The sequence below is a fragment of the Nanorana parkeri genome, unplaced genomic scaffold (assembly GCF_000935625.1).
Source record: "Nanorana parkeri isolate BGI_ZX_2015 unplaced genomic scaffold, ASM93562v1 scaffold326, whole genome shotgun sequence".
Lineage (NCBI taxonomy): Eukaryota > Metazoa > Chordata > Amphibia > Anura > Dicroglossidae > Nanorana > Nanorana parkeri.
In genome coordinates, this window is record NW_017306594.1 from 667107 (window position 1) to 685048 (window position 17942).

At 39.2% G+C, this 17942-nt stretch overlaps 1 protein-coding gene across 5 annotated transcripts in view; it reads right to left on the reverse strand.

The window, feature by feature from the left end:
• Window positions 1-452: 452 nt before the first annotated feature.
• TFAP2A (transcription factor AP-2 alpha) overlaps window positions 453-17942 on the reverse strand; it is a 21627-nt gene continuing 4137 nt past the window's right edge. For 3 of the 5 annotated variants that reach the window (XM_018558221.1, XM_018558222.1, XM_018558219.1), the window contains 6 exons: window positions 15094-15528; window positions 12529-12580; window positions 9932-10163; window positions 7049-7167; window positions 3204-3345; window positions 453-1113 (listed from right to left, as the gene is read on the reverse strand). In XM_018558221.1, coding sequence (XP_018413723.1) covers window positions 825-1113; window positions 3204-3345; window positions 7049-7167; window positions 9932-10163; window positions 12529-12580; window positions 15094-15528 — 1269 coding nt within the window. In that variant the 3' untranslated portion in view covers window positions 453-824. Of the gene's footprint in view, window positions 1114-3203; window positions 3346-7048; window positions 7168-9931; window positions 10164-12528; window positions 12581-15093; window positions 15529-16875; window positions 17032-17942 lie in introns of those variants that run through there. The other 2 variants (XM_018558218.1, XM_018558220.1) reach the window with 2 other exon arrangements.

A 17942-nucleotide genomic window follows, 5' to 3' on the forward strand; every position in this document is an offset into this window, starting at 1 on the left:
TTCCTTTAAGCTAACAACACATTAGTAATTTCGTACCCATTCTCGTTAGCCAGTGTCCGAAATGGATTTTTTTTTCTTCCAGAAAATGAAAGACTTTTTGTAATACTAAACATATATAAAAATCCGTTTTATTATTTTTTTTTCATTATTTGTTCTGCTGCTTCATTGTTGTCTTAACATGCTACAACAGGGCTAGAAAATGAGGAATCCCCTACAAACCCAACGTCCTGTCTTTTAAACAAGTACCAATATCCACATGAACTAAAGGGAAATTGAAAAAATAAAACCCACTAAACAATAGGTAAACGAGATCACCAGATAAATAAAAAAAAGGCTTTTTTCTTTTAACAGACGCACCATATTTACAATCCCCATTAAATTACACATAAATAAATATATACATAAACACTGATTCCCTTATATTAGTGAATGTGATTTCTGTCCAGAAAATACTGATAAATGTCATCCTCAGCCGTCTTAACTTGGCTACAACCTGAACTGTAGAGAATGTGGTGACTTTAGTCCGATGACTCTCATAGATAGATAGATATATAGCAAGAACTGGTTGCTTTAAAATTAAAAAAAAAAAAGTATTCTTAGAAAAAGTCCGAACACTTAACGACACAACTTTCTTTCCTGGCTTCATCAGCCTGTCCTGGTCATAATCCAAAAATGGATTCGGCGACAAAGAAGGATGGACAAGGAAGCAGTGCAGCCTTGTATCTCCGGAGGAAGGATGGCACCGAATTGTCTGTGCCCCAGTGGGCATTTGGCCAACACTAGAGGGTGGTGCTGAGCAGGTAGGGAAGACTGGCAGAGTGGGGTCACTTCCTGTGCTTTTCATCTTTGTCCCCTCCTTTGCTGCTGTCTGTGTGGCTGTTGGGATTATTGTTGTTGAGGTACATTTTGTCCATTGCTTTTAGTGCCTCGGTGAGATAATTCTGCAGGGCTGTGATGGCCGCACACACAGCTGGGCTGCCAAATCCATGAGAGATGAGGTTGAAGTGTGTCAGACAGCTTTGGATTCCCGGTTCTAGTATTGGACTTGGCCTAGAGTTACCCAAGGGGGATCTGTCTTGTGACAATAAATCTGTGAATTCTTTACAAATCTGCCTGCAAACAAACGAGAGAGAAAAAAAACAACTGAGATCGGTTGGCATTTTCCTAAAACGTTGCTACAAGTCACACTATCATAGCCAAATAATCAAAAAGCATTATAAAAAGGGCAATTACCCAAAGCGACCAATCAGAAGGCTTCTTTCACTAGTCTAAAAGCACTGAACAGATACATGCTGACATCTGATTGGTTAAAACAGGTAACTTGCCATCATCACTTCTTAAATAAAACCTGCATGTTATTTCTTAAATGCCAATAGCTTTTGTATAGATCATTTTCTCTGATGAAGGTGTCAAAAGGAGAAATGCATGTTACCCCTGAAATCACTTTTCCCTTTTCTACTATCAGTGCAGGTTTGGGGATAAAAAAGAGAATTTAATTGGTTGCTTTGGTTAACACAGAAAGTTTTTCTTTCAGAGGCAGATTCATACAGTACTGATCAATCTGTGAAAGAGGAGAATGGCCTCGTGCATGGCAATTTGCATTACAGTCTACACATCAGATCCCCTCCAGTTGTATAAACTCTACAAGTACCATAAAGAGGACCGCGTTCCCTTCATATTCTGCTTGCAAAGCCTCTGGGAGAATAACTAACCTTTTGACATGTATAAGGACTTTCGGGACTTAAGCTAATAGTTCTTGTGGCAAAAATAGTGAGAACGAAATGCAGAGCATATGTAAAAAGTATTCTGCTGGTTGCTTCCATCCCTGGCTGGGGAGAAGTCGCTGGCTAGGAAATAGCTTGTTAATATAAAGCAGATGTTTCAGAACCTGTGGCACTTCATCTGCTCTGCAACTACAAATCCCAGCCATGCCCTGTCAATTAAGGCAGCTAGAGAACCACAGATCAGCAATACTCATATACAGAAGGCTGGGATAAGATTGAAGCAACAGCATCTTGCACATAGCTATCGATCAGATCTAATGCTGGCCACACACAGTACAAACTGATTGTACAAGTTATTTGTTTTCCAATGAATATGACGCTCGGGTCCCTACCAATTAGATATAAATTGACCGGATTGTTACGGAAGGGGCTCACACTACATCTGAAGGAGATTCTACAATCAGATTGTAGGATGTGTGGCCAACTTCAGTAGTCATTCTCTACTTTGGCCTATCAATTGTTAGTCAAAAACCTCCATTTGTTGTGAAGGTTCTCATTCATCCAAGTCATGGTATATCTGTAAAGAATAAATCTAGGCAACTGGACTTGCTCTATTTTTTTCTTGAAGATGTTTGGCTGGTCGACCAGCTTTCTCAATTCAGAACATTTTCTTTGCTCCACTTTTCATAAACAAACCACAAAGTATAACAGTGTCCCTAAAAGTCCAATTTTAACAAGTTCTTATGACAAAACAACTGTTTATGACAACACTAGCACCAGTTTATCAGATCACAATGCACATATCATGCAGCCAAGCAAAGTACAAGCCACTTAACCACCACCCCCCTTTAAAATGAACTCTAGCAATGAGTATATATTAAAGTTATCCATGTAAAACATGGTAATTTGCAGCTGGGATTCCAATATCTAGATATACTTTGATAAAGCATCACATTTCCGGTTAATTAGATAAGTATTTCGACGAGGTTCTTAATCCTTTTCATGTTGGAAGCAATTTGCTGCTTGCAAATGATTAACTCGGGATCCTGAAAATGTAGATTGTTTTCAGTTTAGGACACTCCAGATGCTGCTAATGCTTGCAGGCAAAAGACCTTGCTGAGTATTCTGGGCAACAGATGACATCCTGGGGCTTTACATTTCAGTTGTTTCCGAACTACAAGTCCAAGCAGCTCTGGTCCCTTAGGACACACATACAAGGGTTTATCTAATAATTCAGGTAACAATGCAGTGACTAGATGCTAACTACACTAATCCATAACAACCAATCAGGCTTCTGATAACTGTGATCAGGTCAATCCAGAGATACATTCTGAACTGGTTGCTATAGGTTACTGCATTTAACACAAAGTCATTGCACTGTAGGTAACAGCATTACATATTCCCAGCTCTATAGCTTTCATGGTCCTATAGCAGCCCAGCACATGCCAAACATCAGTTGGAGAATCGAATCAGACCTACTTTGTGGCTAGTAGCATGTTTTTCCTGGTCACTTGCTCATTTGGGTCAGAGTGTTGCCGGTTGACATACTCAGCTATAGCTTTGGCAGGAAATTCAGTTTCACAGACATACCCAAAATCTCGGGCTAGATGAACAGCTTCACCTTCAGAGAAAAGAGAAATATATATTTAATTCAGGGAAGGTGACAACTGAAAGCATTCTTGTGTATAGGTAATGAGACAACAAAATGGAACATATGCAAATAAATAGGTGAGTAGAAAAGATATTCATGCATAATACAGTTTCCTAACGATAATGCTGATAACATAGACACAAGGTTCAATTCACTAAACTAACACACCTAGATAAGGATATTTATTCTAAAAAGTGACAGTTATGTTCAGATGAGTGCACTGAGATTTGAACATTTGAGTCACGTGGCTAAAATAACAATCTTTATCCTTATACTAAAGCTGAACTGAGCAAGCTAATCATTCTATCGAGATAACTCGTTTTAGCTATCATCACTCTTACCTAATAATTTCATCTATGTAACTAATACTATCTATAATCTCATCAATACTGGTAACTTTATTATGCTATTTTTAGCCTATTATATCATCTATATAGTTAATCGAGTAATATCTCCAGGACAGGTAATCTAAACTTGTTAAAAATATTTACATGTTACAGTTAATTTGATGTTATCATGTAGTGGATGACCCCCCCTTGAAGACATAAGGAAGACTTTGCCATGTGGTCTACACTATGATGACCGACTCTGCTGTAATGTTTTAATGAAACAAATGTGTACATTAAAGTCTCTCTTCCACAAGCAGCCTTGCACAAGGAAGTAATGGGCAGGCTTCTCAGCGCTGACATTCTTTAACTCCACCGTTTACAATGAATGATCTTTTTTTATATATCCTGAACGATTAGCTAGGAGAGATTTGGGGTCAGTGCACGCAGTCTGTCTGTTTTGTTGATTCTCAAATCTTTTGGTTTTAATTTCCTGAAGCAGTTGGATTTTACTGCAGGGTTTCCTGCCATTAGCTGCACTCCGGAAGAACGCATGCGCCAATTAGCGCTTCAAAGCGCACAGCGGCCAAGCTTGTTTCCAGGAAGATGGAGCAGATCATCAGACACTGGCTCCTCACTTCAGGACACCAGACACACCGCACACATCACACACACACACCCCATATAAGCAGGACAGGGTACCTGGAAACACACTGGAACTATGTACTATACCATTGTGCCATAAACAGTAGCATTATTCTAAGTGAGAGAATGAAGGTAAGATGATGGGAGAGAATAGAGGAGAAATCTGGTACACACACCTTATAGGAGAATAACAGTACAGGGCACCAGGGCACAGTGGGGTTACTGTAATCAGGTGTAGGGTATGAAGTAGGATATGGTCATGTGTACTCTCTCTCGTTATCAGGGTCAAGTATATAAATAAGCCCTAGGTTTCTCATGTCCCTCTTAGTCTGTGATACATCTCTCTCCTACCACAGCAGTATAGGTACCTGGAAATACACTCTACATTGCACCATAACATAGTGTCATAAGCATTGGGGTTTTGGTAAGTGTGAAAAATAAAATATTGTAATGGGATAAATGTAGAAATAGAAAACTGGTATGTACTCATTGCAGAACAAGCAGGACAGGGCACCTGGAATTACACTTATTAAAGGTAACACCATTGTACCATAAACATTAGGCCTATTGTAAAAGGGATAATAGGGATATGGTGATAGAAAAGAATAGCGAAAGTAAACACACACATAGACACTATATAGGCAGGGCCATTTGTAACGCAGCATTGAATTGCAAAAAAAAAAAAAAAAAAGTGCAAAAAACAGTAGGATCATCATAGGTATGACAATTAGGATACTGTGATGGGAAAGAATAGTATAGAAAACGAGTACACACTATGAATATGACCTTAACAGTACAGAGCACATGGAAACAAACTATACAATGCAGCATACAATTGTGCCAGCAGAATTAGAATATAGAGATGGATAGGAGAGATTAGCAGATAAAGCAGGTATACACAGTATGATAATACACTTAGCATGGGCTTAGAACCCAATTGATGCAATGTTGCTGTGCAGTTTATATGTAAATGATATATAACTATACCTTATAGCCCTATATTCTGTGACCTGACTTTCAAAGTGTTCATTGTTGAAAGCTGGTCCAAGAAGCTGCATTTACTTTTATTATTATGGGCAAGGTAAAAAAAAAAAAATATTTAATCTAGTGAGCTTGATTGGGGATTTACTAAGTGGTTATTCACTTTGCTAACTGAACAAGGCTGATTTACTAAAGGAAGTTGAAAACCTTCACTCAAAAAATGGTGTGACTATTTGCTTCAATTATCCAATCATGTGAAAAGCAAACTCCTGTTGACTTTAAATACCCTATCATGTGTGGATGCTCTTCACATGACTGGATATTTCAAGTCAATATTCTCACAGGTTTTAAATGAGCTCACATGTCTACAGTTTAAGCAAATTAACCGTATTGGTTGAAAATATAACTGGTTACTATACTTGCTTTGTTTAAAGTTATTAATGTCTGATAAGTTCCCTGAAACCTTTTAATATGATGTTTTTAAAACTTTTTTTTTTTTTTTTAACAAAACCCAACTTTCATTGTATGTTTTGTGACCCTCTAATTGGTGGGATAACTGTTTATAAAGCTGGCACAAATCAACGACAGATGGACACAATAAATGCTAATGCATAATTTTCTTCTAGACTTTAGAAGCCCTTTCTTTTCACACCGACCAGTGTACATTGGAGACAGAGCTGGTGCATTTGGCTATAATGTATACAAGTGTCCTTTAGACTGGAAGGTAAATGCATAAATGAGAAGCAGCAGTGAGAGGCTGTCAGATCTGTGCAGGATAATGTTCCCCTCTGGCATAGGTCAAGCATCCCCAAATTAATTCAGGAAGTGCTGGTCAGGCACTCCTCCAATGGCAGACCAGACCAGGCCGAAATTATTTAGTGCATTGTTTAGAGTGGAAACAACTTCAGGCTTAGGTATTTAACTATTATCACATTGCAATGGCTTTCAGAGAAATCTGCTGATGACATTAAAGAAAAGCAATCAACAGCCATTAGAAGAAGTTTGCTACTGCTAAATAAACAGAAAGGATCTTAAAGGGAAACTATAATTGTCCAGAGTCATAGGTTATCAATTGGTTTCAGTTTATTAATCTGTCAACTTTTATATCTTTCCAAACATTTGAGAAAGAAAATATTTATTTTACAAGTAAACGTTTAAAAGTGTCCCCCATGAACACAATGTTTTTGCAAAGCTTTATGTCCTTTGTAAAGAGAAAGAGAAAGCAGGGTATACGTTGTTTCCTTTAAGTATGATGTCTCTAATTGAACTCTTTGAGGATCTGTACAGAGCAATAGGGCATGTGTGGGTTGGGGGGTGAGTGAGGAAGAGGGAGGTGAGTGAGTAAGTGAGTTACCCCTTATATCTCATTCAGCTGTGTGTGTAATTTAAGTTCCAGCTAAGATAATCATTTACTTAACTAGAAAAAAAAATAGAATTGTATTTTTAATCCTAAAGAAGATACAGTATAAACACACAAACTTTACATTCCATTTAATCAAGATATTTCAATACTACTGAGTCACCAGTATCCACAGAGTATTATGGAGGAGGTTGTTTAATTCAGCTAAAGTGGCCAAGATGAAACAACAGACCTCAAAGCTGATGATTTTCCACTGCAGATTACTCAACAATGGATTAAGTTTGGAAAACAATGGTGACTTCTGCAGTGCCTCAGCCTGCTCAAACACTGTATTATCACTTGTCCTGACAGATTTACTTACCCTCCACTAAAGATGTGAGCAAAGTGACATTAGCAGCTTTACGTCTTCCAGCTGGAAGGTTTAATCCTATTTTATCTAACTTTTCTCTCAACGACCTGCCACCATTTTTGGATTTCGCCCTGTACAGAGAGAAGCAAAATAACAATTAGAGGAATAAAACACAACTATCAGGGCATCCAGCCACTAATTCTCTGTGGGATGGTTTATTTATGCTGATTAGTGCAATGCAAAGTCTGAGCAATCACAAGTACACACTAATTCAATGTATGTTCCCTCCAATTACAATACCAATGTGACATGTTGAGGCTAGAAAATAATGGAGCAAAATGGAACTGTTTATCATAACAGACAATCATAACCTATGGGCAACAGGTCCACTTTTGTCTCATTTTCAGCCTCAGTGTGTGGGTATACATTCATCCTTACTAGTTTATAGGAACACCTTATCAAAATATGAATAAAACACATATATACAATTAGCATTTTAATTATGTAATAGTTTGTTGCTATGCCAACTAAATCTAATTAATAAAGATATATACACTTTTCAGTGTCCCAAATCCCCTCTCTTTAATGCCTTACTATGCACATCTGATGTGGACATCCTATACCCCAGCCTTAAATCTCTCTAGCACTAATGTGAGCACAAGGATGTCATGTGGCTCCTCCACCAGTCCTTCAACACAGAAAACTTTCAGATAGGTCACAAAATGCTAGGACAAAATCTAATTGGTGTGCTGGGAACAGGAATGTGTTGACATGGCTGCAGACCAAGATCATCATTGCTCAAAAAAAGTGACCTATCCTGACCCAGAGAAACGAAGCCTCCTCTCACATTCTCATTCATGTAATTTACAGAAACATATGAATGGCTTCATAGTTATTGGGTGTAGACACAGAAAATGACATTAGGCTCAGTGTCTAGGACATCTCTAAAGGGCATCAGAGGAATCAAATTACTTTATATTGAGAGGGAAATAAACCAAAGACGTATACATTGACAGAAGATGTAAAAAGAACAAAAAGACATAGGAAATCAGGAAGTATAAAAATCCTTTAAGACCCAAGAAGCAAAATTCAGATACAAATACACTATAAGGAAACATTCGCCTGTTGGTAGCATTAATAGGGCCAGGTATCATTCATTTTGACTTGCAGCTAATCACGAATCTAATTACATGCAAAATGAGTTCTGTCCATATCAGAATGAAGTCATTTAAGAACGCATTAAGTGGCATAACTGTGAAAGGGATACTTTAATTACAAGTGATGAAATGATTGCCTATATTCTACAATGCAGAAATGGAACACAAAGTTACTAATAACACACGATCAAGCATAAATGTAACTGAAGCCACAGCAAGGCACTGGAAGCACCTACCGGCAATTTACTAACACCTGATCAGGAATACAATTATCAACTTGAAGATAGCAATAAATAGGGATAGCCACTACATCCAAACAGCCTTCCAATATATATGTTTCTGTATTTCCGGTCATTAATAATATATATTTTCATAAAATGACATGATTGAGTTAATCAGTCAATGGACGATTATTTAAATTAGCCAGTTGTCAATATGTAATTATCCATATATTCCCATTAAATTAAAATCAACTGTTTTCTGTAGTACATCCAATAAATCTTGTAATAGACTTACAAATGGATAACCAAGGGAAGTGAGCTTTATACCAGCACTGAAACATGTTTTTTTTAACAATATCAATGGAAAACGTCTATTTTAAACTGAATTTGACACATTTACAGGGCTGGCATAACACTCTCTAGCTAAGTAAATAACTCACATTAGTCTGTTATAACTGGTATAGCCATTCTGTAATGCATACAGAGTTTATGTTAGATATTTAAAACTACATATAGTTGTCCAGTCTGTCAAATCAAATGGTAGTTAAATGACCCAGTTTTCAAATTGCATTTCTGAATCTCTTGGAATGATAGCTTTGCTCTTGTTTGTGAACTCGGGTTCAAGTGTCATATTCCTTCCCAACATCTTTACCACCCCAAGACACGAAATTAAAGATTAATGGAGACAAATATTTTCCTAACCTGCTCTATTAATTGCTTTCCTCTCTATAAGGCAATCAGCATATTTGTAGGCTGTATCTCCTCCCACATCTTCCCTCTCTGTCCTTACATGCACATCCAGCTGCCGCCTGACACAGAATGAACCTGCCTTCATGTACAATTCCTCATAGTAAACACGCTGACCAAGTCAGAGCCTGGGCTCACTTACTCCATTATATAGCATTGGACTGCAGGCTATCAGCACGCTGGCTGGAGCCCCTGACTAACCCTTACAGAGGGTTTATTTTATTTATTGGGAAATGGGTCTCACATCATTAAACCATCAGTTTTAGAGATTATATACTAGATTGCTGTAACCTTTCCAGAAATGTTAAGTAGGAATACAAAAATGAAAAATGCCTGACTTACATCAGAATTTGGTTACATTGCAAATCATTAGCAAATATTCATACAGGGGGGTTACTTATTCACACGATCATACAAAGGGGCCTCTCTGTCTTTTTGATCCCCAAATTAAAAGGATATTAATATTCTTTATCAGAATATTAATTGTTTTTATAGCACTCAGATACCGGTTGCCAAACGATTTGCATATACTATTTTTTAATACATTTGCCAAATGCTTTTACTAGCTGTAATCACCACTGGGAAGCCATACAGTTCTGCAATAAACCCCTACCCCCTACACGCATTTTTGGGGCCCCAAAGTAACCACCTGGTCTGCTATAGCGATAATTACACCCTACAGAGCTCCTTTTCAATGCACCCCATTTCTCATCCAAGACACATGCGCAGAGCATTTTAGATCCAACACCTAGTATCACTGAGCATCTTACCTCCTAAGCACTCCTCCCAATAGAGAAGCATTGAGGCACTCGGGCGGGGATAACCGTCTCTGTACTTCTGCCACTGTCACCTTGTACTTTGAAGTTGAGCTTAGAAGAGACAGGCGTCCGGGAACGGAGCAGAAAACTTCATTCGGGTTCACTACTCCACCGAAGAGATTGTCTTTGTTGAGAGAGAGGGACGATACTGCATTGTTATTGGATTTAGACAATGAGACAGGCCCTGAAAAAAGAAGGATGACAATGATGCCAGGAAACTAGAAGGCCTGTTTAGAAGCACACACCTGTGTTATGGGGGCAGGATGGCTTTTTTTTGTTTTCTAGTCTCTTTTATTTAAACCTGTCATTTCATAGCACCCAGACACAGATGAGTCACTTGTGACTCAATGTGTATCTCTTAACTGCCTATATAGACTCTGGCCATCGTTGCTTCTGATATAAGCTGTTCTATTAATCTATATGAATTCTGTTCTAGATTTATTTTTACAGTTGCATGCATGTGCATAGGGTATAAAAAAATCAGGTGTATAAAATCAGCTCACCTTACACACATGCTGATGTTATTAATAATAAATCACATTAATCTTAAGGGCAATACTATACTCTACACCCTGCACCATAGGTTCTCTATTGATAAGAATGCAGCCCTCCAGCAGCTAGCAGGGTTAACATGGTCAGTACATAGACAAGAAAGCAGAAAGGTCCTTAAGCGCCACAGTGAGGCAGAAAGTGGCAGTTGGACTGCACAATGTCTAGTTGAGGGAAAAGGCTGTCTGATGTAATTACCGATTAAAGTTAGATCGTTCAGTAGTATAATACAACCCCCCCATACAACTTTACCCGATGCACAAGCTTCTATCTCACAAGGCACCACTGAATCCAGGCTAGTATTTGAAACAAGACATTTGCAATGTTCCTCATTGCCAGTGCAGTCCAAGCAAAGTAAAAAGACCAACCATAAATACTGCATACATTTTTTTTCCCTGACCTCTTTAAAAAAAATCGTTCTCTAATTATCAAGCCAAGACAATATAGGGGAAATCATTTACAAGCCTCTTTAAAAAAATTTTTTTTTTGTACCAGAGCAAAAGCAGAAGTGTGAACAAACAAGCTAATAAACTAATGAAAAAAAATATAATAATAAAAATTGCCAACTTGGAACAATATTAAACACAACTGGGAGATATCTATATTATAGCATGATAAATATCCACTTTCCCTAATCCGTTTATGTATGCAATCTGGGTAATTGGGGTTGATTTACAAGGCGTAGTTTTTCCGCTGGCTAGGGGAAGTTAGATATTTGTTCCCAATCGGTTAACAGGGCGTTAACAAAATGAATTTTCTACTGAATATTTTTTTTTTTTTAAAAGTCAATCCTTCCTAATATTAGAGCCTAGTGTTAGCATTAAAAAAACATTATTTTTTAACACCTATTCTGTTCAATTTAGACTGAATTGGTAATGAATTACTCGGGTCTTTTAAGCTACTGTATTTTTATTTCGCCATACTGTAACAATATACAGTTATATCATCTTATCTAGCTAGCAAATTGGCTATAAACCTATACAGCCAAAGATTATAATCAGAACAAGCAAACCAAGCAGCGCTTGTAGGAAAATATTTATGTAATCCGACATATGCCATCTAGAGACATGACAGGCAGCGTTCACCGTCTTTATATTCAAATATTAGTGTGCCTTGTAATCATTTGGGTATGGATAGCCTGTGCATTTAATTTGCGGAGGATAGTCAGACGTATGGGGGCCCTGGATAGATCACTTGTGACATTAATAGCTCTGGGGAGGCTAATAGAGACAATAGGAGTTAAACGAACTCTTGAGATTACTACTAATAGAAGAGCCAATTATCATGTAGACTTGGAAAAGAACAGTCCTAAAAATCCATCTCTGCTAAAACCAACTTGAAGGAAATAAAAAGAGCAAGAAGCACAAACCTATTTACACCTATGTCTCCCTTAGAGTTCAGTGTGCCCTAGGTTTTTTTTAACGAATAACCCAATGCTTTTTTGTAATTGGGATTAAAATTGCAGACCATTTAAAGGAATTAATCTAATGACGAAAATATTTAAGCCTATGGAGCAACCTTTACCCCCTTTGACACAGTATTACAAATTAAAACCAGCAACTATAACTTTTGAATGTAAACAGAACGCCACAAATTTAATTTAGAACATTTACGAGCTTATTCAAGTGCAATGCGGATATGCAAGATGCAATATCCAAGAGCAACAATTTATTCTCTGTTTACCTTAAAAATTCAGGACAGAAAAAGGTGCCCATTGTTAGAGGGCTAAGAATGAATGAATGCCCATAGCACGTTGCTCTTTGCCTTATTATATAAGCGGGTTATCTCTCTGCTCATCACGTGATAGTATTAAACAAATGCCTATTTGCAAACACACTTGGAACTGCATGCTATCTAATGGGCGGATTTCAGCTTGCAAGTTTTACATAGTTCACAATGAAGCTTGGCAGTTAGGTTTTCACAACAGGAAAAAAAAAAAAAAGGGGGGAAGCTTGTGAAGACTTGTTAGGAATGCAGCAGCAAAAAAAAGAAAAGCCTACCTTTCTTAATTACAGTTTGATCTGCGATGTTGATACCTGGGTCTTCTACATGCTGAAACAGAAACACATAAATGTTTTAAAACACTGTCATAACAAAGGAAGAGGAAACTGTAAGTCTTCTGTCAGAAGGGGACATGCTGCCCAAGAAGTGCACAGTAGTGGGAGAATGTTATAGTTATATCTGCGCTGTGCCACCTAGGAACACAAGTGGTGTTATATATATATGGGGATTGTGTACTGACTTCTTGGAACATTGTGTCATTATAGCTCACTTATACTTAAACAGTTCTCATATTGTAAGGAGGACCGGAAATATGCTCTCAGCCGATGCAAGATTAAGAGATCAGCAGAAATTGATGTGGAACCATAAAATGTAACGCATTCCTAATTGTGTGATAAGGGGGTAAATCAGGCTCAGAGTAGGTCCCTTAAAGGGCCCCTTTTTCGATGCCACGATAAACCAATGGGCCGAAATGTACTGTATTTTTTAAAATGCTGTTGTAATTAAAGTAGCTACTTTTTTTTTGTTATATGCAAAGCATAAAATCTGCCATCTATTCATTAGAGTTAGATGACTCACAGAAAATAGCAAAGGCGTTGTACACAATCCCTGCCCTCACGTTGGTTCTGACCCACTTTGTTCTGAGATAGCGAAGGAATCGCTCCCGTTCCCAAGTCGTCGTCCCTAAAATCATACCGATCGTAACATTTTCCACTCGGTTCTGGATTTATGCTCGTGTTAATTGCGCCTGATCTCAATGATTCCGGGTGGATGGTACTAAGTTGGTTTATTACGGGTTTTATTATACTCAATGCTCTCATTTGTAACTTGCCTAAAGTGCTCCTGCATTTAAGCATAATTAAATTGAGAAATGTTCAGAAATGACTAGTCAAGTTCTCTCTTTTAAGTATATGGGGAAATACGATCCCTTTATGCTGGCTCGCTCAAGCCATAAACTAGACGTGCTGAGGGAAAATACTTTGATTTGGGCTCTTTCAAGACCAGCACCAGGATTTACATGGAATACCACATAGTGCTTGGGGACCATTAACTTATTTCCGACATCTTCTTCATTTCAGCTCATCGCTGGTTACAAAAAGATGACAGACCCAGCAAGGGGTAGGAAAGTGTGTTTCTGTCTGCTTTTCAGCAAACCATTTACTCCCAGTTATTTTCTGACAGCATTGTATATGCGGTTTATTAGCATTTATGGCCGTTTAAACGCTCAGTAGCAACACTGAACAAACAAGCAGAGTAAATAATAGCTAAAACATCAAGTTAATCCTAAATAACCACCCCCTATCTCTCTATTGCCCCCGGTGATGTGTGACTGTGCTTACATACCATTCCACATACACACACACAAAAGCCGGTTCCTCAATGCTAATCTATATGATCAAACCATTGACAGGTCATTAGAACAATAAAATAATGAATTAATAACTCGATTCTCTTAGATCTTGTGACTCATTAATGTATTACTCTAGGCGGGTATTTTCCCAGGTCGCAATAAATAAAACCACCTATACAATGCCATCTGGATGAGCTAACAGCAATATTACACTATTGCAAATGTTAATCTTTTTAGAATTCTTTTTTTTTCTTTCAACGTTGCATTTTAGCAGCAGCTGCTAAAATACTGCACAAGCTACCTTTAATCCAGTAAAAGAAACATTAATACAGGTACAATAAAAAAACAAACAAACATCTAAACGATCTTTTCAGTGTAGCAAATTCATTCTTTCTATGTTAAAAGATGTATTCTCTGCCACAGATCTGCCATCTGAATCCGGAATCGTTAAACTGTCAACACTTATTTCACAGCAATAACTAATCCTTGATTTTTGGAAGTATTTTGGAAGGTGAGGAAGATTATTCGTGATTTTTTCTCTATAGCCTAAAAATGTAGGATGTGTCAAGGTTAAGATGTGGAATGAGCTACTCTTGATATGCCTAGGCTTACCCTCTTTCTGAATGATCAATGTCATGTTTAATTGTAAAACATTTTAATTGCACTTATTGGTAACTGAATTAGGCTCCAATAATTTATTGTTCAATTTTCTCCCTCACATTCTTAATTCGATAGAAATGGGATAGGTGGCCCTGATGGAGTCTGGGGAGCTCTCTAATGACGTATTGCCTATAATGTGTTAAAAATGGAAAAAGGGGGGATTTTAATATATCCCACTTTCATTTGTTATGTCTCTCAGGCTTGCCAGCTGCAGGTATAGGCTGGAGCTGTATTAGATTGCTCCTGCATGGCATTTCCTTAATTATAAGGGACAGATTATTTATTACACAACACATCCATCCTGTCTGTGACTCTGGGTCTTTACAAGGGATAGGAATTGCTCTGCCAGATTTCCTTCAGTCAACAGATCTGCCTTCAGAGTCCATGTATGAAAGAGGAGTGCACAGCTGTACAGGACTGGGTCTGTGTTTGGTGTGGGCTAGGATGACATATCTTTTGGAAAGTCATGTACACAGCAGGGCCTTCAAAGAAAAGATGGTAGCAAATAATGGTGAGGTCAAGGCTGTTGGTGATGACTAAGAAAGCAGCTTACCGAGACGTCTTCTAATGCATGAGATATGGAGTGGATAGAGATGTCCCCAAGTCCTGAGCCTAGCCCATGAGGCCCATGCAGTAGATCTTCATGTCGCCTGTAATCCCTACGTGGGTCCAGGCCGGACAGCTGGTGTGGTAGCCCCCGATGTGTGTGCAAAAGGCTGGCCTCCTGGCTCTGTCTTTGACCCGGCCACCCCGGGTGCTGAGGCTGGGGCTGTGCATGGAGGGAGTTGAGGCTATAGGGGTCGTTAACGTGGGAGTAGGGGTCTTGTGACTGGGGGTATATAGGCTGGTATGGCGGAGGGAAATAAGGGGGCTGAAAGTCAGTATTGGGGGTGTGGGAAAGTGGGGGAGCGCTGGCGTAGGGGGATTGGCCCACTGAGCCCAACTGAGATAACCGAGCCGTCCCATTGCTGGTACCGTCGTGACGGTCCTAGAAGAGAAAATAGAGGCAAAAATTAAAAAGCATTCCCATAATAAAAAAAATGCACTATTTAACCGATTTCAAGAATCTGCAATCCATAAATAAAACAGTCCCCTTCCACAGGCACACATGCAAATAGGCACATGCACATAATGTTTATCCATTCCAACATAATGGTTTGTTTTGATGTGTGTGACAAAACCTTGTTTCTTGTCTGTTTTGCCAGTATACAGCACCGACCCTTCTATATGGATAGGTTCAAGCTGTAGGTCGCTTCGCCCTCATAATAACGTATTTATAGAACATACATTAGCTCTAATGTCAGGCTGTTCCACACGTTCATGTGGCCAATGTAAAATATATCTACACAAACATTTTTTCCAATCACACACGCCGGATAGATAGGTTAGAGAGAAGTATGCATTACATTAAAGGGCATTCCAGCCAAACATATGTTTAAGTTTAACTCGGAACCGACACATTATAGACGTTTTAAAATATTAAGGACTAATTTGATCACCGAGAAAAACACAGGATGTATTAGATAAAATCGCATATCAGGTAATAACAGTCATAAAAAAATAAAAAATCAGGGAACCAGCCCAATACATATTACGAGTTAAAGCCAAAGCGGAAACGTGGAGCAGTTTTAAGAAGAATGTTACAAATCAAAGAAGAAATAGAAAAAGTATCTCTATAGCAAGCAGAGAAAAAAAGACAGCTAGGTGCTACAAAATAGCCAGCACTAGAAGATTATTACTAGAAAATCATAACGCCCAGGACTGGTAAGAAGCCACAAAACACCATAATCCATCAGAAGTGGAATCAATTCTTCATTTGATGCTGGAAAAAGAAAATCACTGGCTGGCTCAGACGTTAAATACAAAGTTTTTTTTTCTGTGTTTTATGCTGGGCTCCTTAATCCTTGTTGACTCTCGTCTCTCTCTTCTTGACTTGTGTAGCGGTGCTAGGCTTCCCTAGCAATGAGCTGCCTTCCTCCCAGCCCTAATAGCAGATATTCATGACTATTAATATTACACCAATACTTAATAAAGGAAGAATGGTTGGAAATCGAGCGTGAACCGAGCAAAGCAACTCAAGGCAGAGCCCTGTTCTAAATGACGTCCATTGAATGAAGAATCAGTGTATCTAATCAGAGAGGTGGAGGGGGTGGAAAAGAGGGAGAGACACGAGTGAGTGAAGGAGAGAGGGGGTTGGCTGACGAATCACAGGGAAGGGGGAACATTTTAAAGGTTGCAGGGCATGAAAAGTGAAAGAGCTCTAGAGTGTGGGGATCAGCCAGTGACAGGAAAGAAAAGATGAGGGGTGGGGGGGATAAAAAAAAGGAATTGGCACCTGGGAATCCTGGGAATATCCTGGATATGCCATTGGCATTTCTGAGGTTCTCCTCTTGCTGCTGGGAATGGGAAGGCTCTCTGTGCTATCCAGCCCTTTGCTTTTCATGTCTGCATCCGAGGGGCCCGGATCTCCTGTCCTCTGAACCTGATCCATAGCCCGATGGGCTCCAACCACAACAACCACAGCTCCCAAAAGCAGCTTCCTATTCCAACAACTAGCCAATGGAGGCAGGCAGATCCAGGAATCTCTCTTCCCCTCTAATTAAGGTTCAGGGTATTTTCTTTCTGTTTCAGAAAAAGAAAGCTCTCTTTTTTTTGTCCTAGACATCCAGGTCAGTTCTCATTTCCTTGTTGCTGGGCTCTGACAAAGAGGGGCAGTGAGCCTAGCAGCAGATTGGGAGTCAGCAGCAGTAGTGTGCTTGTGGGAGCATGCAGGTCCCGGAAGGGAGCTGGGGAACTTTGTTCTTTTTGTGTAGCTCTGGTTTCCTGTCTTTCATTGGAGATCCAGAGTCCAGATGTTGGCTGCCTGGCCAGAGACCCGACGGCTCCCCTCCCTTTCTCCAGTGCTCAGGGTGCTCCAGCCAGGGATGTCTATGGACAGCTCCTGTCCGGCAAGGCTCGGCCCGGCTCTTCAGCTGCCTCCCTTCCGCCCGATTCCTGGCTCTTTCTTCAAACCCGTCCGACTGGCTCTACAACTCCAGCAAACAACTCCTCCAAAAATATTACATGCTCAACTTTACAGAGCTCTTAGCTGGCTAGGGTTAGAATAACAACAGTCATCTACCGCCTGCATGTTCCTACAGAACTATGCACACCTAACAAAATAAAGCTTTAATCTCACTTTGAAAGCGAGATTACAGGCTCTGGGCTGGAGCTGGGCGAAGTTTGGAGGCTGCTTTTTTGCTCTGTGCTCAGCCACCGTCACATGGGAAGCGTGATACTATCGGCTGGCCACACAATCTGCATTTCCCTTATGCCTAATTATTATTTTTTACCAAATGCGGATATAATCCTTTACATAATGTCATCTGATTTCACTAAAATGTAAATACACATTGTTTGTTA